This window comes from Cajanus cajan, chromosome 10 (assembly GCF_000230855.2).
Source record: "Cajanus cajan strain Asha chromosome 10, NIPB_CcT2T_4, whole genome shotgun sequence".
Lineage (NCBI taxonomy): Eukaryota > Viridiplantae > Streptophyta > Magnoliopsida > Fabales > Fabaceae > Cajanus > Cajanus cajan.
The window spans coordinates 9898313-9923283 of record NC_138526.1 but is presented as its reverse complement, the minus strand read 5'-3'; the positions used below and the strand labels follow the sequence as shown (position 1 = coordinate 9923283).

The 24971-nt window shown below is 37.9% G+C and overlaps 2 protein-coding genes across 2 annotated transcripts; both read left to right on the top strand.

The window, feature by feature from the left end:
* The first annotated feature begins 16092 nt into the window (after positions 1-16092).
* Positions 16093-17194, top strand: LOC145952547 (cell division control protein 48 homolog D). Its single transcript, XM_083064951.1, has 3 exons — positions 16093-16343; positions 16434-16599; positions 16701-17194. Exons 1-3 carry the CDS (start codon positions 16315-16317, stop codon positions 16737-16739), a joined length of 234 nt encoding a protein of 77 aa, XP_082921077.1. The 5' UTR covers positions 16093-16314; the 3' UTR covers positions 16740-17194.
* On the top strand, positions 16768-24392 carry LOC109815719 (uncharacterized). Its single transcript, XM_083064632.1, has 5 exons — positions 16768-16935; positions 17201-17206; positions 17329-17507; positions 17644-17731; positions 23314-24392. The coding sequence occupies exons 1-5, from the start codon at positions 16768-16770 to the stop codon at positions 23617-23619; spliced, it is 747 nt and encodes a 248-aa protein (XP_082920758.1). The 3' UTR covers positions 23620-24392.
* Positions 24393-24971: the final 579 nt, after the last annotated feature.

Sequence of the window (24971 nt, the reverse complement as noted above, 5' to 3'; positions counted from 1 at the left end):
ACAAGAAAAGGGAGTGAGAAACATCTCACTCTGGCTCACAGTGTAGGAATATACACCGGATAGCCAAACACAAACAAAACATATATAACACAGATAAATTAGTAATAATATCAAATCTCACTCATTCAAGACATAAAAATATCAATTTATAATATAATATTAAAATGCACATGGATGAACACGGACTACATTTTATCATGCATGTGGCGCCAGTAAAACATCACATGGCATATTTCCGCTAGCAATACACGAAGAGTAGTCTAGGAGTACATGTCGAGTCACACCCTCTGCGCACTCTCACTAGAAGGACATACTACCAGAGTCTCGTCGAGATAGCTAAACCGCGCAAGATACATCCCATGCACACAATGGGCGAGAGTGGGACTTCCAAACCGAGCTATACCCAAGGACTAATCCCCAAAGCTTTTACACTAGGGGGCCTTCTCTGGCGGTGTATTCCATATCGTACCCTTAAAAACATTTAATCACATGATGCATGTCAATCAAGACTCTATGCATTCTCATATCATATTATCATCACATCTCATCATCACATTTCATCATCACATTTCATCCTCATATTTCATCATCATATTCACATTATCACATTATCACATTATATTCACAATTCTCACAGAGCACTTTAATCCATATTAAAACTCATCTATTTACGAAATTAAACACATATTTACACTCTACAAACATTGTCGCCACCCGCCGAAACGGACATTGGCATTCGCGACGATGGTTGGACTCTTTTTTAGTTTTGAAAAATGATAGATTGTTAGAACGACTTATTCTCAAACTGAGACCTCATCGAACTAACAATTTTGTTAAATGATTCTCACCAATCCGTGTTAATCCCAAACGGGACCCTCCATGGATTAGTGGTTTTCGCAAAAAGGGGTTCTTGGAGTCGCCACCAATGTTTTACTCAAAACATTGGAAAAAGACATAAGGCAATTGAATTTCGCAAATCAACTTTGGCCATTACAACCAGAGTTGGGTAAGGGAGTCGATTACGTGTGGGGAAGGTGTTAGCACCCCACAACGCCCCTTTCGGGTTCCCTATGACGGATTATTCCATAAATAATAGCGTAAAATTACTAAACTACCCCTATTTATTAGAACGATTATAAGTAAACTATCTACATGATGAAAGCTTTAAACGTGCAATGCAACAATCAAAAAGCGATAAATGAAAGCGGTAAAAGAAAGGATTTGGAAAGAAACCTTCGAAGCGGGCTTTTATATATTCAAAAAGGAGTTAGGAGGCTTTTTGGCGCTCCTTCCCACTACACGTTCGCTCGCTCCTTTCCCTAAAAATAAATATTAACTATGGAAATCAAAGAGATTTCCCTTCGACTTGTTCGAGTCTCAAGCTAAAGGCTCGTGAACTCAAGAACTTAGTCGGATTAGCTCTCGGAGAGATTTCTAGGGCAGAGAATAGCTCAAAAACCCAAGAATACTCAGCCAGAGGGTGGAGAAATGCTCCAAATGTGTGGAAGGACGAGCCAATGACGTCCTATTTATAGGATTGAGGCGTAGTACGGCCTAAGGAGTCAATACGGCCCGTACTGAGTTTTTGAACTACAGTACGGCCGTACTGAATTCAGTACGGCCGTACTGAAGTTCAAAAACTTCAGTACGGCCGTATTGATTTCATTATGGCCGTATTGTAGTTCAAATGGCTCAGTACGACCGTACTGAACCTCTAAGAGGGCGTATTGAGCTCCAATCCTCACACACCCTTATTCTAAGCTACTCTAAGACTTCTAGACCTACAAAGAATCATCCTAGGGTCTTCCAGGAGTCCTTCCGGCTGACTTTCCTTCGGTCTTCGAGAGTCTTTGAGTCTTATTTCCGACCCGGACAATTTTAGGGGTCTACAGCTGCCCCCCCTTTACTTAGTCGAACGGCTTTTTTTTGGTGTACCGGTTGACAAGTAAAGGAGTTGACCCAATTGTCCGGGGAGTAAGCCATCCTTCCGACTTGTAGTGTCTTCAGGTGGGAAAATTGTTGAGTAGCCTCTCCAGGTTGAGTTTGCCCTCTCCAGGGTGAGTATTAGTCGTCGCCTCTCCAGGCTCGTGCATACCTCGGTGTTTCTGACGACCTCGGTAGCGTGAGTTTGCCCTCTCCAGGGTCTGCATGCCTCCGTGTTTCTGACGAAGTTGGCAGCTGCATACCTCCGTGTTTCTGATGACGTCGGTAGCTGAGTATTAGTCGTCGCCTCTCCAGGCTCGTGCATACCTCGGTGTTTCTGACGACCTCGGTAGCATGAGTTTGCCCTCTCCAGGGTCTGCATGCCTCCGTGTTTCTGACGACGTTGGCAGCTGCATACCTCCGTGTTTCTGACGACGTCGGTAGCGTGAGTTTGCCCTCTCCAGGGATTTGTGATGATTTTGTCTCCACAGTCCACGATGCTGCTTCGACGGTTGTTTTTGATTCTGGTGCCACTGAGGGCTGGATAACGCAGGGATCCGTCTAGGGGATGTGCAGTTACTCGTGGGTTCTTGTGTCCCAACTTTCCATTGCGTAGTTGGTGCCCACTGGGGAAATTCTGATTCCTTGGGGATGCAGACACAAAGATGCTCTTTCTGAGGTGAGCGATGCCTTATGATTGGCTGACGTCCTTTCGACGTTGGTGGAGTATCCCGGTTATCCTTATTCGGGTGACTTTTTTGATTTTCTGGTTTTGTTGCCTCTGCGTAGGCTGTTATCCGCTGGGGGATTCTGTCGTATTGATCTTGATTGGCCTCTTCTGTTAGGCGGATTATCTTGACGTTCGGTGTTTAGCTGAATACCGAATTCTGTTTGGGGAATGGTTATTGATCTTTTCGGATTTTCTCTTTTTGAAGGAGTGCCTCTGAGTAGGCGAATGGGGATTGAGGATCTTATGTATCCCAGAGTATTATTTAGAAAGCCTCTTCAGGTTTAGCTTCACTCGTCGCTCGAGTTGGAAAGCTATCTTCCACTGAGGAAGTCTAAGTCCTTTGACTCGGATATTTTGTTTGGATGATCATGCTTCCATTGGGGAATCTTGCTGATCTTGATCTGATAGCTTTCACTGGGAATTCGGCCCAAGAGTGCAAGCTGAGATGTCTCTGGGGAGTATTATTTCGGCAAGCCTCTCCAGGCTCAGTTATTCTGTACGATTGTTGGATTTTCTGAATTTTTTTGCCTTTTTTGTCGATTTCAGCTTTTTCGGCTTTTTCTGTACAGAAATTAAAGTGCTAAAGAATTTTGAACTCGAAAGTGGAAAATTTCATTAATCAAACGGAATGAAATTTGTACAATGATGATAAAAAGAGTGGGGCACAGCCCGATCAATCAAAATAAACAAAAAGCAGGAAAACACAGCAAATGGCCGGTCTTCATTCCTCTGCCAGCGGATCCTGTGGAGGGTCTGGGAAGCGACGATGCAGCCAGACTGACAGGTTGTCAAAATCCTGTCTCAGGGCGTCAATGCTGTGCTGCGCATTGTCGAATCGGGCATCGATGCTCTGCTGCAACGCGTCGAAACGAGCATCAAAGTAGGCCCTGTCTTGCTGCGAGGTGTCGGCCTCTATCTGCGGGTCCTGTTCACCCGGGAGCTCGATGTTCTCGAAAAGCTCACTGAAGGTGTCGTGGGTGGTCGCATGTACATATTGCCTCCCTGCCTTAGCAATGATCTTCATATTGAGCAGGGTGGCAGCATTGATAGGCTTGGGCGCCAACTCCCCCGCATCTACGCCATCAGGGCACCCCCAAGTCTCGGCGAGTCATGAAAGAAACGTAGAGACCAAAATGTATCCTCGCCGAGCGTCGCTGCCCTCTCTTGCCCCCAGATTCTTTATATGCTCGAGAAAAAAGAATCCGGGGTTGGCCTTCTGCCTGGTGGCCATGCAGTAAAGAGCTAGCAGATCCTGCCGCGGTACTGACTCTGGACTCTTTAGTCTGGCGTGGATGGAGCCGGTGATCAGCTTGTGGCAAATCTGGAGCGCAGTCGGGAGCCGGGTACCCTTTACTCCAGCGTGATAATCCATCTGACCCGTGACCTCTCTCCACATCTCGGTCGGAGTCAGATTATCAGGGCACTCACAGACGGCGTCCCAATATTCCAACTGATCGGCTCGCCGAAAGAAACCAGCCTGGACGTTGAATTCATCCAGTGTCAGGGAGCGGTATCCTCCCTTCATCCAGAAGTCTACAGAGTAGACCGTTGCGCCGTAGCTATTCGTCGACTCTGTGACACCGACGGTAGCCAGAAATTCCTTTGTCGCGGTCGGATAGATCTTAGGGTGGGGATCAAGGAGGAACCCCCATCCTATGGCATCGATGTAGCCTCTGGAAGACGAATGACTCGAGGAAATCCAACCTCTCTTGGTGCCGCGCGGTCATTTCAAGTTGCGCAGGGACCCTCTGCCTCTTCCTTGAAGACTCGGCCATTTTTTCGGAATCGGAGGGATCTCAAACACACTCACAGATAAAGTATGCAGAGGAATGAAGATGTTGTGATGAATGAGAGGAGGAGGGACGTATTTATAGAAAAAATTAGGTCAGTACGGCCCGTACTGAATTCAGTACGGCCGTACTGATCTTACTGTTGATGTACAAAAGAATGGGCCAATACGGGCCGTATTGAATTCAATACGCCCGTATTGGTGTGGACGTTATGGCCAATACGGCCGTATTCATTTCAGTACGCCCGTATTGAGTTGAAAATTTGTTCATAACCCTAATTTTAGCACGGGCGTACTGAACATGGTACGGGCGCATTGTTTTTTCTGAAGTTCATTTTTTTTTTTCAATAAACAGAGAATAAGTGATCTTCCAGTACACCTATCATCTGTATGCATGTATGCGGTATGATGCACCTAATTCTATTTGATTTATTTTTCAAAAGAATTAACCGATGCGTTTCTTTGCTTGGATTTTTGCCATTCCTCTAGACGGGCTGTGCGCTGCCGATTTCTGTAACCGAGGAATGATGCGTGTTATATCGAGATTGGTGTCATCAACCCAGTGATCCTTCCCTTCCTTTAGAAGACGTATCAACCTTCCTATTGACCACTATATCTCCATGTTTCCACTAGATTATTCTAAAATCGTTTGGGACAAGAGAAAAGAAAGGAAAAATATTTTTGTTCAAAAGTTTGTGTTTTAGAGGGGATTATTATTGTTTTGAAAACGGTTTTTGTAAGAATGGCTGGCCAAGGTAGGCTCATGTGTTTAGGCTTGTTTGATTAAACACTTATGAAGTTAAGAAAGTCTTGTTATTGACGTTGTGATTCGACAACTTAGATAGTTTCCCTTGAACCTTTCTTTTTGAATTCAGCTCATGGTACCATCATGGATTTCTTTTGCTTTTTGATTGTCCTTATTTTTGCCTAAAACACCCCTTTGTGGCGTCTCAGCGGACCTTTGTTTTTGTTCATTTTTGCAACCCTAATTTTTGCCTAGGTCACCCTTTCGTGGGATTCCTAGCGGGTTCTTTGCTCTTATTTTTGCGCAGCCCCCTTTTTGGGTTTCCTGCCGAGCTTTTTTTTGTTTTTAGGATTTTGTCCTTAAAAGATTTCTTTTTTATCCATGATGGCACTTATCGAGGCCAAGGAAAGGTGCTCCAAGTTGTCACACACACTTCCACATAAAAATGATGCGGGTTTATTGTTATTAAGACGATTTTAACCTCATTCATGCTTATTCAAACAGGGTTAAAAATAATGTGGTCTAGAAATTTATTGCAAGCAAGAAAAGAAGCAATAAGAACTAATAAAGAACGATTTTATTATAATTCTAGCGGAAACATGTGCCCTATCGAGGCTCGGGGGTCGGGCTGTCCCCGAGGAGTGATCTCTAACAGTCATCAGGTCTATACATCCCTATCGGAAGAAGAAGAGCACTTGATGACGACGACCGGCCTTGACGCTTGTGAACCGACCTTCCTAAAGATCTGGCTTAAAGAACGTCGAGAAGGATCTTGGTTCCTCTTCGTCCTTTGATCTTTATTAGGGTTGTATCTTAACCCTTGTTTCCCCGGATTATCCTTAATAATGGGTAGCTCGGGAATTCCTTGGGAATCCTTGCCAAGTCCTTGTCCAGGCAAGTATCCGTTCTTGGTGAGCATGTAGGCTACCTTCTTCATTTCTCGGGGAAACGTTTCGACATTGGCAATCTCCAATGCTTGGAAGGCGGTCTCTAGAGCTTCCTCTGCTGCATCCACGTAAGGTATGGCAGATGGCTTGCTGATGAGTATGTCATCTTCGGCTTGTACGGTCACCAGCTTGTCACCCACTATGAATTTGACTTTCTGGTGGAGCGTAGAGGGAACAGCTTTCGCATCATGAATCCAAGGTCGGCCGAGGAGACAGCTGTACGCGGGAGTAATGTCCATCACTTGAAATTCGACATTAAAGATGGTGGGTCCAATTTGGATTGGAAGATTGATTTCTCCCACCACTTCTCTTTTAGAACCGTCGAAAGCTCGGACGATCATGTTGCTCGGGCGCATTTGGATTCCCTTGATTGCCACTTGATCAAACGTTCTTTTTGGCATCACATTCAAGGAAAATCCATTATCCACCAAGACTTTAGCGATGTGATATTCCTTGCACTTTACAGAGATGTGCAAGGGCTTGTTTTGATTCGGTCCCTCAGCGGGGATTTCTTCATCGGTGAAAGTGAGGTGATCATTAGCCGTGATGTGACTAACAATCCCCTCAAACTTGTCTTGGGAGATAGTGTGCGACACGTACGCCTCGTTCAAGACTTTCAACAGAGCTTGCCGATGTGGTTCGGAGCTTAGGATCAACGACAACAGAGTAATCTTTGCTGGCGTCCTATGAAGTTGATCCACGATGGAGTACTCGCTCTGTCGGATATATTTTAACAGCTCGTCAGTCTCCCCCTCGGATTCTTTATTTTCCTCGGTTTTCTCTTTTTCTTTTTCCTTTCCTTTATTCTTGGGAGCTTTATCATGAAGATCTTCGGGAGTGTAGATCCTGCCACTCCTAGTCATGCCCCCAAGTCCAGCGATGTTAGAGATATCGCTGTCGGCAGAAGAATGGATGTCGTATATCCATGGCACAGCTTTATTCGATTCGTAGGGAAAAGGTCTTGGAGCAGTGATCTTCAACGGTGTCGGACCTTCCCCTTTATTCGTCTTGATTACCAACAACGGAGTTGATGTGCGTTCGCTTGGCTCGGTTGTTGGCTTACACTTAATAACAAACGGAGTGCGATCCATTCTGAACACACGCATCGATTAATCCTTTCTTTTTATTACTATTATTAATGAATTACTAGGAGAGATGTATGCAAATGAATGACTATGAAATGCACCTAGATCCCTCCATGATCTTCGATAAGAATGCATGATATGAGATGATGGCGTTGAATATGCATGCATTGTGTTTATTCAACTAAGCATTATCATGTTTTCAGGATGCTCCTAAGATGATGCATGATATTGCTTGGTTTGGATAAATAACCCTTTTTTTGGGTATTTTGTTTTTTGTATTTTTTGGGTGAAAAGGGAAACTACCTACATGAATGTGATGAGGGTAGATGTTAACACCATGTAATGGAAGATTCTTATTCCTATTTATTCGTATTCTAAAAGGGGAATGTTGTATGTTTAAAGAATGCAATGTATGCTCAAACAATGTCACATAAACAATGCACAAACAATTCCCTCATCCACGAACAGTCACGAGCGAATCACGAGGTAGGGGTATCCTGCAGACAAGTGTATATTCAAGGAGGTTCTAACTGTTCTCACCGGTCTAAGGCCCCCAAGGTGCCCCCATTATAGGGACCCAATCCCTCTCGTCGTAAGTCGATGGAAAGCTCCAACGCACTGTCGGACTTGAGTTCATGATTTTCACCTTGAGTGATGCTTTCCGACAACGGTCTACGGGCACCTATAGACCCATTCGACAACCGGCCGTACAAACATCCACTCCCTATGGCTTTCCACTCATGCCCCCGGGTATAGAGGGAACTGTTGTGTGTAAAGGTTCGTGTGCAGTTTATATTTCAAACAATTGCGAAAATTTAAACACCCAACAGTTATTAAAGCCAATTAGGTAAAACATATTATCATACAAGCGAGGGGTAATGAAGTAATTTTAAACTATCATTTTAGAAATAATCCATCACTAAATGGGACTGACTCTCGAGGCTTCCCCAGCGGAGTCGCCATCTATCGCCACCCGCCGAAACGGACATTGGCATTCGCGACGATGGTTGGACTCTTTTTTAGTTTTGAAAAATGATGGATTGTTAGAATGACTTATTCTCAAACTGAGACCTCATCGAACTAACAATTTTGTTAAATGATTCTCACCAATCCGTGTTAATCCCAAACGGGACCCTCCATGGATTAGTGGTTTTCGCAAAAAGGGGTTCTTAGAGTCGCCACCAATGTTTTACTCAAAACATTGGAAAAAGACATAAGGCAATTGATTTTCGCAAATCAACTTTGGCCATTACAACCAGAGTTGGGTAAGGGAGTCGATTACGTGTGGGGAAGGTGTTAGCACCCCACAACGCCCCTTTCGGGTTCCCTATGACGGATTATTTCATAAATAATAGCGTAAAATTACTAAACTACCCCTATTTATTAGAACGATTATAAGTAAACTATCTACATGATGAAAGCTTTAAACGTGCAATGCAACAATCAAAAAGCGATAAATGAAAGCGGTAAAAGAAAGGATTTGGAAAGAAACCTTCGAAGCGGGCTTTTATATATTCAAAAAGGAGTTAGGAGGCTTTTTGGCGCTCCTTCCCACTACACGTTCGCTCGCTCCTTTCCCTAAAAATAAATATTAACTATGGAAATCAAAGAGATTTCCCTTCGACTTGTTCGAGTCTCAAGCTAAAGGCTCGTGAACTCAAGAACTTAGTCGGATTAGCTCTCGGAGAGATTTCTAGGGCAGAGAATAGCTCAAAAACCCAAGAATACTCAGCCAGAGGGTGGAGAAATGCTCCAAATGTGTGGAAGGACGAGCCAATGACGTCCTATTTATAGGATTGAGGCGCAGTACGGCCTAAGGAGTCAATACGGCCCGTACTGAGTTTTTGAACTACAGTACGGCCGTACTGAATTCAGTACGGCCGTACTGAAGTTCAAAAACTTCAGTACGGCCGTATTGATTTCATTATGGCCGTATTGTAGTTCAAATGGCTCAGTACGGCCGTACTGAACCTCTAAGAGGGCGTATTGAGCTCCAATCCTCACACACCCTTATTCTAAGCTACTCTAAGACTTCTAGACCTACAAAGAATCATCCTAGGGTCTTCCAGGAGTCCTTCCGGCTGACTTTCCTTCGGTCTTCGAGAGTCTTTGAGTCTTATTTCCGACCCGGACAATTTTAGGGGTCTACAAACATTAAGGAACACAACAAAGCAATCAGAAGGAAAAACAGAAAACATTCATTTTTTGCCCGTTTTCTCATAGGATTTCCCATAGGAACCTACAAGCACTCTAATTCATATAAAAACATATTCATTTTCAAAATTAACCACATACTCATGCATCACATCCAACAAGGAACACAACAAAGCAATCAGAAGGCAAAACAAAAAAACATTTATATTTTTTCCGTTTTCTCATAGGGTTTCCTGTAGGGACCCACAGAAATCTCAAATCATACAATTACAATTTTAAAACTAAAATTAATCATTCATTCAAGCAATTTATACAATTAATTACATACAAGAGGAACAATAGATGAAACAAATACAATTGGGGAAAACCCCTCATACATGAGCATACAACAAATACAACAAATACAGGATTGGGGACTAATCCCACTACCCAACATATATTCCCACACCCAAAGCGAGGTTTCTCACTCCCCCCTTACCTGGATGAGAAGAAGACGAATGGTGGTGTGATCTAAGATCGTTCCTGGGTACTCTTCCTTAGAGCTCTTTGTTTCTCCTCTTTTTTTCCCTAACCCTCCAGAACGCAAATGAGACAGATAGGTTAATGCTACCTGACTCCTTTCTTAAAATTTATCCATTGGGCTGGGTCAACTCAACCCATTTTCCTTCTCTCCTAACCCACTTCTCTTTTTCCTCAAAATAATTAAATAAAATAAATACATGTATATTATAAAATATTTTTCCTCTATAATAATAATATATTTCTGACCCAAAATATAACAATATAATTTCAATAAAAAAATATCATATAAAATCAATCTTCTCTTAAAACATATAAATATTTATTTAAAAATTCTAATAAAAGTACTTATTTAATACGTACAAAATAATTGTCCAAAACAATAATTATTTAAAACTTACAAAATAATATTTCTCTATAATTATTAAAATAATTATGACCAAATACCATATAATAATAATAATAATAATAATAATAATAACAACATCCTTTTTGAAAACTGGGGTGTTACAATACTTCTCCCCTTTTAAGAAATTCATCCTCGAATTTCTGAAATGAAGAGGTTCCACTCCTTCATTAAACTCAAGATTCTTCCTAAACTTCCTAGGCAAACCCACAACAAGGTCTAGACGCATTATCTCACTTCCAAACAAGGACATCTAAAGGCTACAAAAGTCCAAAAAGGCTTATGATGTTCTGTCTTAGACTTATACCATACTAAACATGAGTACACAAACTTCCTCTACTACTCTCTTCACCTTAGGTCACCACGCTTCTGCTGCACCACTCTGATACATCTTAGTAACTTATAAATGGATGCTAAGAGTACTTTTATGTCCTCCCTCTAAGATCATCTTCCTAAATTCAAGATTACTAGGCCATAGATCCTATCATTGAACCCCAAAACACCATCAACTTCCACTCATAAAGGGCTATCTATACCCCTACCAATCCTCTCCACTTGGTTCACTAAGAAAGGATCTAACTCCTAGGCTTCTCTAATCTCGTCCATTAATTCATTAGTCACTTCAACATAATAAATTCAATGCTCCTAAGGGTGAGCTCACACATCACACATAAGTCTCTAAACTTTTCAATCAAATCCAACTCTTAAATCATCAAAGACGATAGATGAAAGATCATCCTACTCAAGGTATCTACCAGAATAATAGCTTTATTTCTACGACCCTCTCCAGAGATCAAGCGCCTAAGCGTAAGTTCACTAGGTACACAGAATCGATCTCCAAGTCTTACCACTTCATCTATACCCAAGGAAACTCTTCTCTAAATTACCTCGTCCTATAGCCTCATAGCTTGTCACCAAAAGGAATCAACTAATTGTGCTCCCCCGATTCTCCTTTGATAATTCACTAGTTACTAGAGTCATACCTAGTCTCACACTACTAAGGCAAACCTCATAAGTCAAGCTTAAATCCATAATTTGAAATAAAAGATCCATCTCTCTAATCATAAGGAAAGGCAAATATAAAGGTTTCTTACTCAAAACATCGATCACCACATTGGCTTTACCTAGATAACAACTAAGATTAAAATCCTAGTCCTTAAGAAATTCCAACTATCTCCTTTGGTCAAAAGATATTTAAGGCTCTAACGATCACTAAATACCTCAAGCTTAGAATCATATAGGTAGTGTCTCCAAATCTTAGTATAAATATTACAACCACTAACTTAAAGTCATGGGTAAGGTAATTCCTCTCATGATTTCTCAATTTCCTAGAAGCATAAGCTACTACCGTTCCTTCTTGCATCAACACTCCGCCCAAACCTATCTTAGAAGCACTACTATATACCATAAAAGGCTTACTAAAATCCAGTAATATTAGCACTAGACAACCTTTCCTTAAGAGTTTGGAAACTACTCTCACACTTATTATCCCACACAAAGACAACACTCTCCCTGGCCGACCTAGTCAAAAGTAATGCTATCTTAGAAATTTCCTCAATAACTCTCCTATAATAATAAGTTAATCTAAGAAAACTCTTAACCTCACTAACTAACTTTGGTATCTCCCTCTTAAGTACATCTTCTACCTTAGATAGATCTACGTTATACCTCCACTAAAATCATAGGACCTAGAAAACTCTTCTTATACAACCAAAATTCATACTTAGATTACTTAGCCTAAAGCTATCTTGGATAAATCCTCACTCTCAATTCCAATTTGATGATAGCACACCTTAAGGTCAACCTTACTGAACACCCGCTAATTGATCCATAAGGTCATCTATCCTCATATCAACATACATGCATATCAAATCATATTAGAATACCTACTTTAAAACTTCATATATACCATCCCTAAGCATGTATGAATCAATCACCATTTACTCCATATAGCATGTACATAAACCAATTTTACCACATAACATCATACAACCTTAAAAAACCTCTCAATCCACATGAAATCTCATAATTATGAGAAAAATCAATTTTTATCCTTGTATTGCCTAACTATTCAAAAATATCATGACACCATACATGTCCCTTCAACAACGATCAAAGAAAATGATACCTAGAGAGTTATACTCATCCAAATGATCTCAAATCTATCTCAAAAGAAAGCTAAGAGAATAATCTACAACTCCTATGAAGACATAAGATTCTAAAAAGATCATCTTCTTAGCTAAAAATTTCAAAAACCGCAGCAGATATATTCAGCGCTGACAACTAGACCTTTGATCACCAAAGTAGCTATAACTGGAGTTCTAGACCTTCGTTTTACCTGATTCCAGTTCCATTGGAAAGATAACATCCAAGGCTACAACTTTCATGAAAACCATAAAATCTAAATCTTTCAATATGGTACTCATACTGGCACAAAAAAACTGCAGTAAAAATATCCTCTACACCAAATAGCAATAGTATATCAATATATCTAAGGCCACAAAAATACCTCAACCCTTCCAAACTCACACCTCAACTTCATATTCAAGCTTCCCACTACAATCCTAAACCAAAACAACTCACATATTTAGCACAACAGACTTAGAAAATAAAACTCACATGTTGCCTAAACCATAAACGGTTAACATGCCAACACCAACACTCAAGGGAATTACCAACATTTCAATCTCTCATCAAGGATACCAAAACTCCAATTCTCATATACAACCTCCTTGAATTCAATCGCTACAACTATATTCTAGAAACTCCATTAACCGTAAACTCTCGACAAATCAATCTCTCACCCAAATCTAAGGTCCCAATATTTTCTAGTTGATTAGCACAATATCTCGTCTGCTACTACTAGCACATATGCTTGCAACACAAGCGATACCACCCAATCACTACTTCTTACGTAAGCAAGAAGTATCAAACAATTCAGCACTCATAAGAATGAAGAACAGTAGTCATAATAATATTAGCTAACACTATCTATCATTCCTCTAATTATAATATAATCTAACAGGATCAAACTCAACAATATCAACACAAGGAGAACATCATCATCATCATTATCAAAGCAAAGCATCATCAAAGTATACAACAAACAAAACACTGTCAGAGTACACAACAGAATCATGATAAGTACATAACTCACGGCCGATTGGATCGACCTGCTCTGATACCACTTAATGTGACACCCTCTACCCCGCATATCATAATACAAATAATAAAATTTAAATAATACAGTCTTTCATTTTTTTTTAAATATCAAACATGTTTAGATAGAGAGTACCACATCCACAACTTAAAAAAAATCAGTGGAAATTCCAAAGAAATAAAACTAAAGTTTCCAAAATAATTTAATAAAAACATCTTAATCTAATCCTATCTACGCCCGATGTCACATGTCCTATCAGAGCAAATCCCAATATAGAAGCCTAAGATTCATCACCAACATCTTCAGCCTCATGCTGATAATCACCTGTAAGACAGTCAAGGAAAAACAACACAAGAAAAGGGAGTGAGAAACATCTCACTCTGGCTCACAGTGTAGGAATATACACCGGATAGCCAAACACAAACAAAACATATATAACACAGATAAATTAGTAATAATATCACATCTCACACATTCAAGACATAAAAATATCAATTTATCATATAACATTAAAATGCACATGGATGGACACGGACTACATTTTATCATGCATGTGACGCCAGTAAAACATCACATGGCATATTGCCGCTAGCAACACATGAAGAGTAGTCTAGGAGTACATGTCGGGTCACACCCTCTGCGCACTTTCACTAGAAGGACATACTACTAGAGTCTCGTCGGGATAGCTAAGCCGTGCAAGATACATCCCATGCACACAATGGGTGAGACTGGGACTTCCAAACCGAGCTATCCCCAAGGACTAATCCCCAAAGCTTTTACACTAGGGGGCTTTCTTTGGCGGTGTATTCCATATCGTACCCTTAAAAACATTTATGCACATGATGCATGTCAATCAAGACTCTATGAATTCTCATATCATATTATCATCACATCTCATCATCACATTTCATCATCACATTTCATCCTCATATTTCATCATCATATTCACATTATCACATTATCACATTATATTCACAATTCTCACAGAACACTTTAATCTATATTAAAACTCATCTATTTACGAAATTAAACACATATTTACACTCTGCAAACATTAAGGAACACATCAAAGCAATCAGAAGGCAAAACAGAAAACATTCATTTTTTGCCCGTTTTCTCATAGGATTTCCCGTAGGAACCTACAAAGCACTCTAATTCACATAAAAACATATTCATTTTCAAAATTAACCACATACTCATGCATCATATCCAACAAGGAACACAACAAAGCAATTAGAAGGCAAAACAGAAAATATTTATATTTTTTTTCCGTTTTCTCATAGGGTTTCCTGTAGGGACCCACAGAAATCTCAAATCATACAATTACAATTTTAAAACTAAAATTAATCATTCATTCAAGCAATTTATACAATTAATTACATACAAGAGGAACAATAGATGAAACAAATACAATTGGGGAAAACCCCTCATACATGAGCATACAACAAATACAACAAACACAAGATTGGGGATCAATCCCACTACCCAACATATATTCCCACACCCAAAGCGAGGTTTCTCACTCCCCCTTACCTGGATGAGTAGAAGACGAATGGTGGTGTGATCTAAGATCGTTCCTGAGTACTCTTCCTTAGAGCTCTTTGTTTATCCTCTTTTTTTCCCTAACCCTCCAGAACGCAAATGAGACAGATAGGTTAATGCTACCTGACTCCTTTCTTAAAATTTATCCATTGGGCTGGGTTAACTCAACCCATTTTCCATCTCTCCTAACCTACTTCTCTTTTTCCTCAAAATAATTAAATAAAATAAATACATGTATATTATAAAATATTTTTCCTCTATAATAATAATATATTTCTGACCCAAAATATAATAATATAATTTCAATAACAAAATATCATATAAAATCAATCTTCTCTTAAAACATATAAATATTTATTTAAAAATGCTAATAAAAGTACTTATTTAATACGTACAAAATAATTGTCCAAAACAATAATTATTTAAAACGTACAAAATAATATTTCTCTATAATTATTAAAATAATTATGACCAAATACCATATAATAATAATAATAATAATAATAATAATAATAATAATAATAATAACCTTTTTGAAAACAAGTGTGTTACAGTTAATAGGTCTCTATCCACTATGCTTAGAGCTGTCTTAAAGGGTAATCACAAATTTTGGGATGAGTATCTTCCACACATTGAATTTTCCTACAATAGGATAGTTCATAAAACTACCAATATTCCTCCTTTTGAGGCTATGTATGGCTTTAATCCTTTGACTCCTATGGACTTGATACCCTTACCTAATGTTGACCATTTTATTTATAAGGAAGGGGTTTTAAGAGCTGATTTTGTTAAAAGATTACATGAAAGGATTAAATCTCATATACAACAACAAAATGAGAGATATGCCAAGGCTAATAACAAAGGCAAAAGAAACATGATCTTCGAGGAAGGTGATTGGGTTTGGCTCACTACTAAAAATATACTATTTTACATCACCATATCTACATCAGTTTCAATGAAACCGATGTAAAATAAAATTGTGGTGGTATTTTTGTAATTAGATGAAAAATATAAGTATATCTACATCGGTTTTACATAAAAATGATGTAAATATAAAATATTTTAAATCGGTTTAAAAAAAAACTGATGTAGAAATGATGCGCGAACACATTTCTCTTTTCAAACCCTCGACCCCAAATCCTGCGAGGGAGGCCTCATGCTTTCCTTTTTTCCCTTTCTCAAATTAGGGTTCCGGCGAGCATGGCGGAGGGTCCCGCGAGCCTCGGCAGCGGCAGCCACGAGAGCTGCGACCACACTCGATTTCGAGGATTATATTGATCCTTTTTTCCCATTCTCTTTCAACTCTTCAATTCCATGGCTTACCAACCACAACCCTCCGATGCGTAACCTTCTTCTTCCTTCTCAGATCTCCATTCCATTCTTTTTTCTTTTTTCTTTCTCTTTTCTCACTCATTCCATTCTCAATCTTTCAGCAAAGGAACAAAGAGGGATTTCATTACCGAAATCTTGGAGCGGAAGAAGGTGCCCAACCAACTCGTCGTCGACGAGGCCATAAATGACGACAAGTCTGTCGTCGCGCTTCACCCCGACACCACGGAGAAGCTCCAGCTCTTTCGCGGTGACACCATTCTGCTCAAGGTAAACCACGAAGCGCGCTCGATTTTGATTCTAATGGAACAGAGTTTCAGCTGCGGCGCTTGATCGTCGATTGTGGTTTTTTTTTTGGTGTTTTATTTTAGGGGAAGAAAAGGAAGGACAGTTTGTATTGCGCTTGCTGATGAGACGTGCAAGGAGCCGAAGATACGGATGAACAAGGTCGTCAAGAACAACCTTAGGGTTAGGCTCGGGGACGTTGTTTTCGTTCACCAATGTGCTGATGTTAAGTACGGGAAGCGTGTGCATATTCTTCCCGTGGATGATACCATTGAGGGTGTCACTAGGAACCTCTTTGATGCCTACTTAAAACGTGAGTCGGTTACTATTTTTTCAAGGTTTTGTTTGTTGTGTAGGAGAATTGGGATTGGATTGTCTTTGGCTAAACTTTTTTACAAGTATTTATGGGGGGAGTGAATAATTTGAGTGCATAGGATGGTTTTAATGTAGGAGAGAGAGATGTTTAAGTCATTTTAGAAGGAGAATGTTGGGAGTGCATAGGATTGTTGGCTTCTGTTTTTTACTGATTGGTAACCTTTTTGTTTTTGATTATGGCTTTGTCATGGGCGGATTGGAAATTTTGCAGATGGAGGTAATTTTTAATCTCTCTTCTGATACTTGAATAGCTATTCTGCTTTGTAATTGTTTTGTTTGAGTGTATTTTTGTTTTTCGCACACCTCAATGTTACGGTTTTTCAATCTATCATTTTCCAGGGTGATACCAAGGGCTCAACCAAGGGTGGAGAATCATCCGCTAAGAAAGATGTTCTTTCAGCTCCTGGAACAAAGATCTTCCATCCTTCTGTTAATGATCATGAAGATATGCAGAACCTACAAAATTATGTCAAAGGATTTGCAACCATAGACAACCTGGCACTTGTAAATGTTGAGGGGTGAATTATGAATTGCATTCGTGTTACATATTGGCATTTTTGTTGCATGATGATTTCTATTTAATTTAAGGTTTTCTGTAACATATGTTATTTGTCTAATTGTGATTCCAAATTTTTCTCCAATTCTTTTTTTCAGAACTGGAATGGTTGGTGTTCCAGGTACAGCCAGTGCCATTTTTGGAGCAGTAAAAGATGTTGGAGCTAATGTTATCATGATATCTCAGGTGCACTTATAACTTTTTTGCATTATTTTCTAGTTGTCCATGTTGATGTATAAGAAATTGCATTCATCATTAACAGTGATTGTTAAGACTAATTGAAATATTACTTTACTTGTTTATATGATGATCAACACATTATCTGTGACTGAAAGAATAGGTAAAGCTGAACAAAATGGAAACATTTTAATCTTTGCAGACACATCTTTTTCTCCTCTGAGTGGTAAAAAAAGTTGTGTACGTCTGGTCACTCACACAGTATCCCTCTCACTCTCTCAGTGCAATGTCAATACTCCAATGGCAGCTTTGACTAATTGAAAGTTGTAGAATCACAACCAGGAATCCCCAAACCTCCAAAAGGAAACTGAAATCTGAATAGTCTCTCATACCGTTTAAACTTATTTGGTGTGAACTGCTTTCTTGATGTGTGTTAGATCAATTTTAGAAATTCACCTTTCGGGATATATGACAACCACACAATTTATTTCCAAAATGTTCAGAAGCAGCTTATGTTAAAATGTGTATTTATCGTTGGAGTGTATGAGAATTGTTTAATAATAACCTATATACAAAAATGGATGTAACAAAGGCAGTAATTAAGTAGTACTATTATTATCCTAAAAAAACAGTTATTATTATTACTGTCTAACTTGCTCTATTTTTATCATATAATGTGCATGTAGAAATAAATTTAATAGTGTAGAAATAGTATGAGTTTTGTATATGTATATAAAAAGTGGTGTTTATAGAGTAACTTACATAAGATTTTTATGTTTGAATATCACTGTGGGTAAAATAAAATATATATATATATATATATATATATATATAATATTTATTTTTCTTTTTCATTGTTTAGTTGCAATGTTATATGTGTAAAATCCTTAAATTGCCTATAAATTTGTGTAATACATTTATTAGGATTTAAAAATTTAGAGATAAATATAAAGGTAAAAAAGCTGCATGATTTATTCATTGTGTAAGTGTTTTTAGTTTTCCTCTTAATCTTAATTAACAATAAGGGTATATTAGGGTTAAAATAAACGTGCAAGGTTCAGACTGCTTATTATGTTGGGATTAAAAGACTATTTTTTCTGGCACTGGATTAATATAAAAAAAAAATTAATTACTATAAAATGTTTAAGATAGTGCTTTATATGCATTGAGTCTGTCTTCTTCTAAGGTTATTGATTTATCGTTTTATTTATATCTAGTTTTTGCTTGGATTCGTTGCCACTGTGATTGACAAGGGTCAGATCACTTTGTGCAAATTAAAATAGGAAATTCTAATCGCGTTGTGTTTTGAAAAGGAAATCGGAGTAAATAAAGGTTGTGTGGTCGATGTAGGGTTGTTTATCTAAGATATTTATCTAGATTTTTTTTCTTCTTTTTGTGTTTATACATTATTTTTATAATGTGTTTGTGGTTTTTGGGCTGCCTTTTATGATTCAAAGATTGCAAGTGGGCGGTATCCTCCTGTACGTCTCTCAAAATTCATGTAGTCATGGCTTTGTAATGAGTAAATTGAGGAAGATGCCTATTGCTTTGCTCTGCCTATATAGTTTGAACATCTCCTTTCTCTTGTTTCTTTCCCAAATTTCCCTTTACATAGCTAGTGGTTTTCCATAAATTTGTTCTGCTGTTTAGCACCTCTGGCATGTTGCTTTTCCTCTCCAATTACTTTCTCAATTTCATGTATATAATTATCATAGTAGTCAATCCCGGATAGCGGCGCGGAGCGGCCAACCCTAAAACTGGGATAGCGGGATGACGCGGAGCGGGATAACCGCTATTTAAATATTAATTTATATATATTAAATAATTAATAATATATATATAAAAGCTAAAAAAACAAAAAAAATAACTCTAAATTCATGCATTAAACATTTTTAATAATTAAAAGTTCATAGTACTCAAACAATACATAATATAAAATGTCTCCAAAACAAAGTGTTAAAGCTCTAAGTAAGTAAAAAATTAAACATTATAGTTTAATCTTCTTCCTCATCAAGATTAAAGTCTTCCTCTCCCTCAAATTCATCACTCCCACTAGCAATGGCTTGGATGTCATCCTCCTCTTGGAAACAGAAATGGCTTCACTTGATGTAGATGAAGGTCTCTTAATTCTAGCAATGGCTTGGATGTCATCCTCCTCTTCATTTTCATCTACGCACTCCATATATACTTCTGAGGCAATTTTTTTACTCTCATAGGCAGCCTTCATTTCCAATTTTAGATCCTCAGGAATTTTTCTACAAGCACCTACATCGCCTTTTATTCCAAGTTGATGTCTTTTTGCTCTAGTAATTCCACCAGTAGATGTTTTCAGACAAAAATCACACGTGACACTCTTCCTATTATTTTTGTCTTTTAAGCTGTTCCACTTCCAAAAGACATCAATATTGTCACCAGTGGGCTTAAACATTTCTGTTCTGGGAGTGGGACCAGAATTGGGATTAGTTTCAGTTCCAGCAGAGATTGGTTGGCTCATGATTAAACTGATTATCAAAGACAAAGACAGCCTAATAAAAATATAATAGAATCAGAAATTAAAAATAAAATTAGCTAAATTAAATTTAATCAGAAATTAAAAATAAAATTTGCTGAATTAAATTTAATCAGAAATTAAAAATAAAATTAGCTGAATTAAATTTAATCAGAAATTAAAAATAAAATTTTCTGAATTAAATTTAATCAGAAATTAAAAATAAAATTTGCTGAATTAAATTTAATCAGAAATTAAAATTTTAAAAATAAAATTAGTTGAATTAAATTTAATCAGAAATTAAAAATAAAATTTGTTAAATTAAATTTAATCAGAAATTAAAAATAAATTTTTCTGAATTAAATTTAATTAGAAATTAAAAATTAAATTTGCTGAATTAAATTTAATCAGAATTTAAAAATAAAATTTGTTGAATTAAATTTAATCAGAATTTAAAAATAAAATTTGTTCAATTAAATTTAATCAGAAATTAAAAAAAAAATCAGTTGAAATAATTTAATAAATAATTAAAAAAAATATGTTGCATGCATAAAAGACATAATCAGTAGAATAGAAGACAAACGCGCGTCGGAGGAAGGAGAATAGAAGACGGAGCTTGCGGCCACGTCGGAGCTGCGTTGGACCTGCGTCGGACCTGGAGGCGCGTCTGCGTCGGAGCTGCGTCGGACCTGCGCGTCGGCGATGGAGGAGCGTCGGAGCCGGAGTTCGTCGGAGCTGCACGCGTTCGCCAGAGAAGAAGAAACAATGAGAGGGAGAGACGAGAGGAGGGGTTTGGTTTGGATGATCTGAAATCGCGAGAGGGAAAGGGATGATTAGGGCAAAAAAAGCCCATCGAAAAGACTGACTTACCCTTAATGAAGGGTAAGTCTGAAATCGCGCCGCGATTCCGCGTTTTGGGCCGCTCCGCTCCGCCTCCGACGCGGCCGCTCTAGCTGCTACAGAAATCCGCCACGCGACAGCAGCCACGTTGCGGGGTGAGGCCGCTCCGCTCCGGAGCGCCGCGATAGCGGCCGCTCCGGCCGCTATTGACTACTATGATAATTATATATTTTAAGTACTATATGTTTCCGTGCCTTTATATTTGGATCTTTAGAAGTTTTTGGTATCCTTGTACTGTGTTTTCTCAGGTTTGTACCTGTGCAACAACTTAAGATTTATATATATATATATATATATGTGTGTGTGTGTGTGTGTGTTTATTACAGGTAATAAAAAAAAATATAAAAAATAAATGAATTTTTTTAAAAAAAAAAATACAATCTACATCGATTGTCAGCAAAATCGATGTAGATTTTACACATTTCTACATCGATTTTTGAAACCGATGTAGAAGTAAATGTATTTCTAAGTCGTCCTATTCTAAGTAAATGTTTAGAAAAGAACGTTTTTCCCAACAAAGGAAGTCAAAACTTAGTCCCGGAGGAGATGGACCCTTTCAAGTCTTATAACGTATCAATGATAACGCTTATAGGCTTGATTTACCCTCTGATTATGGTGTTAGCCTTACTTTTAATGTTAGTGATTTGAAACCTTTTGTAGGGGCTAGTGATGATGAGGATGAGCCTTTAGATTCGAGGAAGAATCCTTCTCAATAGGGAGGGGATGATGGAGGAGCATGGACCAAAGGTCCAACCACTAGAGCTATGGCTAAGAGGCTACCTGAAGATTTGACTACTTCAGAGCTTAGTAGGCCCAATGGGTTTAATGGGCCTAGGGTACTCTTCACATGGGCTTTGCATGAATGACTACCTTTTATTGTATTCTTCATAGTGTAGGATTTCATTTTTTTTGATCTTGTATTATGGGCCACTAGTATAGGTATTTTGGGCTTTAGGCTTATTGGGCCTAGTTTTGGGCTCCATGGGCCTTTGGGCTTTTGGTACCCAATTTTGGGCTCATTTTAATCTTTGTAATTTTTCCTTTCCATTGTATTTGATTGGCCATTATATTTAGGTCATTAGATTAGGAATATAAAAGGAATTCAATAATAGGACTATTAGGCTTAATCTAAGTTTAATTTAGGAGTCATTTGATTTGAATTTGGGTCACATGGTTTAAGCATTGTGGTACTGAACATGTGCGCCCAAATTCAATCCAAATACAGTCTAAATTAAACCTAGATGAGGGCTAGAAGCATCACTCACAGATTAGCACATGGGTGATACAAAATTTGAATTTCAAATTCCATTTGAAATTCAAATCTTGGCGCCTAAATTGCTTGCTTGAGTTGGGGCCACTAGCTTGCTTGATCCAGTCCTATATATTTCATACTTCACTCATTTTGTATTCACTTTGAACATTATAGAGAATTATCTTGAAAATTGCTTCAGCTTTCTCTCCTCTCAAAGTCACTTGGCCGAATAGTTCTTAGAACTTTTCTAGGAACTAGGTCTACTTTTGTGAGTAATCCTTTACTCACTTGGCAGTAGTGCTTCTGGTTCCTTTCTTCTTTCATCTTCATCTAACCTCCTCAAGGAAATGATCAAGAAGTCGTGCAATTCAAGGAGTGAAGAACATCAATCTTCTTCACTTGGAATTGCCATCATAAATGCACTTGTTAAATAAAATACATTTGGTTGTTATAGTCAATTTTGATTAATCTGTGATGAGATAAATATTTTAAAAAATTTGTAATAGTTTTCTTAATTAATTAGTGGTAATCGTGTTTATGATGGATATTCTAAAGTGTTAATACCTTCCTTACATATAATCAACTCCCAAATTCAAAATCTGATTTTCTAGACTATTTATTTTATTTTATTTTATGGGTTTTCTAACATTTTTCTGTAAAAATAAATATTGGTGGTGGCAACTCCCTATTTTTCAATCTATTTTTATCATCCCATGGTAGATTTATTCATGCTGACGGAGAAGCTAGCAGCAATCCAAAAACCTTTTCTAAATTTACTGCAGCCTCGAGAAAGAATCTTGGGAAAGTCGGTTTCTGATTTTAAGCTAGGGAGCCTGGTAGAAAATTTAAGTCTGCTGTTGTTCTTGAAACAGAACCGGAGTGGTAATCTTGGTGCAGTTGTGATTGTTGATAAATCTGGTCCTAGAATGCTTGATGCAGTAATTGTTTCAGGTGATGTTAATTCTGCCAGTTTTGGTTCCTGGTTTGGACCAAGGTGTAAAGGACCTTGGTGCCATGCTGTCAGCCCATGAACCAACTGCAAAGGCTAATCCAGTCAATCCAGGAGTGGCTGATATTGGTGCTGCTGCTACGGCTGAATCAGTTTCAACTGTTTATGCTGGTCCAATCAATCCAGAAGTGGCTGATTTTGGTGGTGCTGCTACGGATCATATTTCTGAATTAGCTTCAATTATGGTTGCAGGCTTTAAACCTGGTGTTGATGCAGCTTTACATAATTCTGCTGCTAGACCCCTGTGAAACGGGACAGACTCGGTGAATGTAGCAATTGGTGCAACTGAACTCATAGTTGTTGTCGGTGTAGTAAATTCACACGGTGATGATCCAGCACTTGCTTTTTGTGTGGAATAAGCAACTGCTTATGTTGATAAGCAAAAATTGGTTGATTAGCAGTCAGATCTTGATCCTTTGATGGCTGATTCAGAGTTGGAAGTTGCTAAAGAATTGGATTTGATTCAACTAAAGGATAATGCCACGAGTTTTGAAGGAATGTCTCCTCTTGAGAGCATATCTGAACATGAAGTACAGCAGGAAATGCCTGTTGAAACTGCCCCTGTTGCTGCTGTCAAAACTACAAGATCTCAGGCCTTTGGTGTACAAAAAACTGCATATGCCGATTCTGGTTATGAATCTGATCAGATTTCATCTTTCCCCTAGAATATCAGGATTCGTCCGAATTTCCTCCATCAGTTCAACAGTTTTTTAGAGTTCTTGTTGAAAGTGATTTTTCTTGGAATGAGGTGGCTCAATCTTCTCAAAAGCCTAAAACGCAAAAGCTCAAGATAACATTGACTCCAAGACCTCAAAATAGAGCCTATATGGAAAAGCCCGTTAGAATTCGTAGAAATGGGAATTCTAATAATTGATCCTTTCCTATGATGAAGTTTATGTTTGATTAATTATCTTTAGCAGAGTGACTGTTGTGTATATGCTAATATGTTGACTCTTTATCTTATTGGTTGTTTCCCTTCTTATATTACTCTTTATTGGTGGATTTTGATTTGGTCTCACCACTTTTTATGTTCTCTTTTTCTTTAATGTTTAGCATCTTTATTATGTGCATATAATTGATGTGGGGTAGAGTGCTAATCTAGTATGATTAAGAAAATTGAATATTAGTTAGTCAAAGATAATCAGTCATGCACATGACAAAAGTTAGTATAAATTAAAGAAAAACTAAATGAATATATAATTTACATTTTAAATTATAAAATAATTTCTCAACAAAATGACACTGAATACTATCAAATGTAGAAGGAATGTATTTTTCAAAATCTAAAATCTAAATTAAAAAATCATTATTTTTTCTTTTAAAAATGATAAAAAAAAAATTCATTTTAGCTTCATCTTATCCAAATTAATATATATTTTGTTTTGAAAATTTCATTTAAACCCAAAAAATAAAAAAATAAAGATGCATAATTTTTTTTAATCTTATTATATTAGAACCTTAAGAATTAGACTTAAGATTTAAACTATGAAAGTAGATGTAATCCTCCAAGGGTTAACTAAATTAACATAGAACTTAATATGTTTAATTGAATATAATTATCATCAGACAATTTAATTAGATACACCTTTGAATCTTGAGA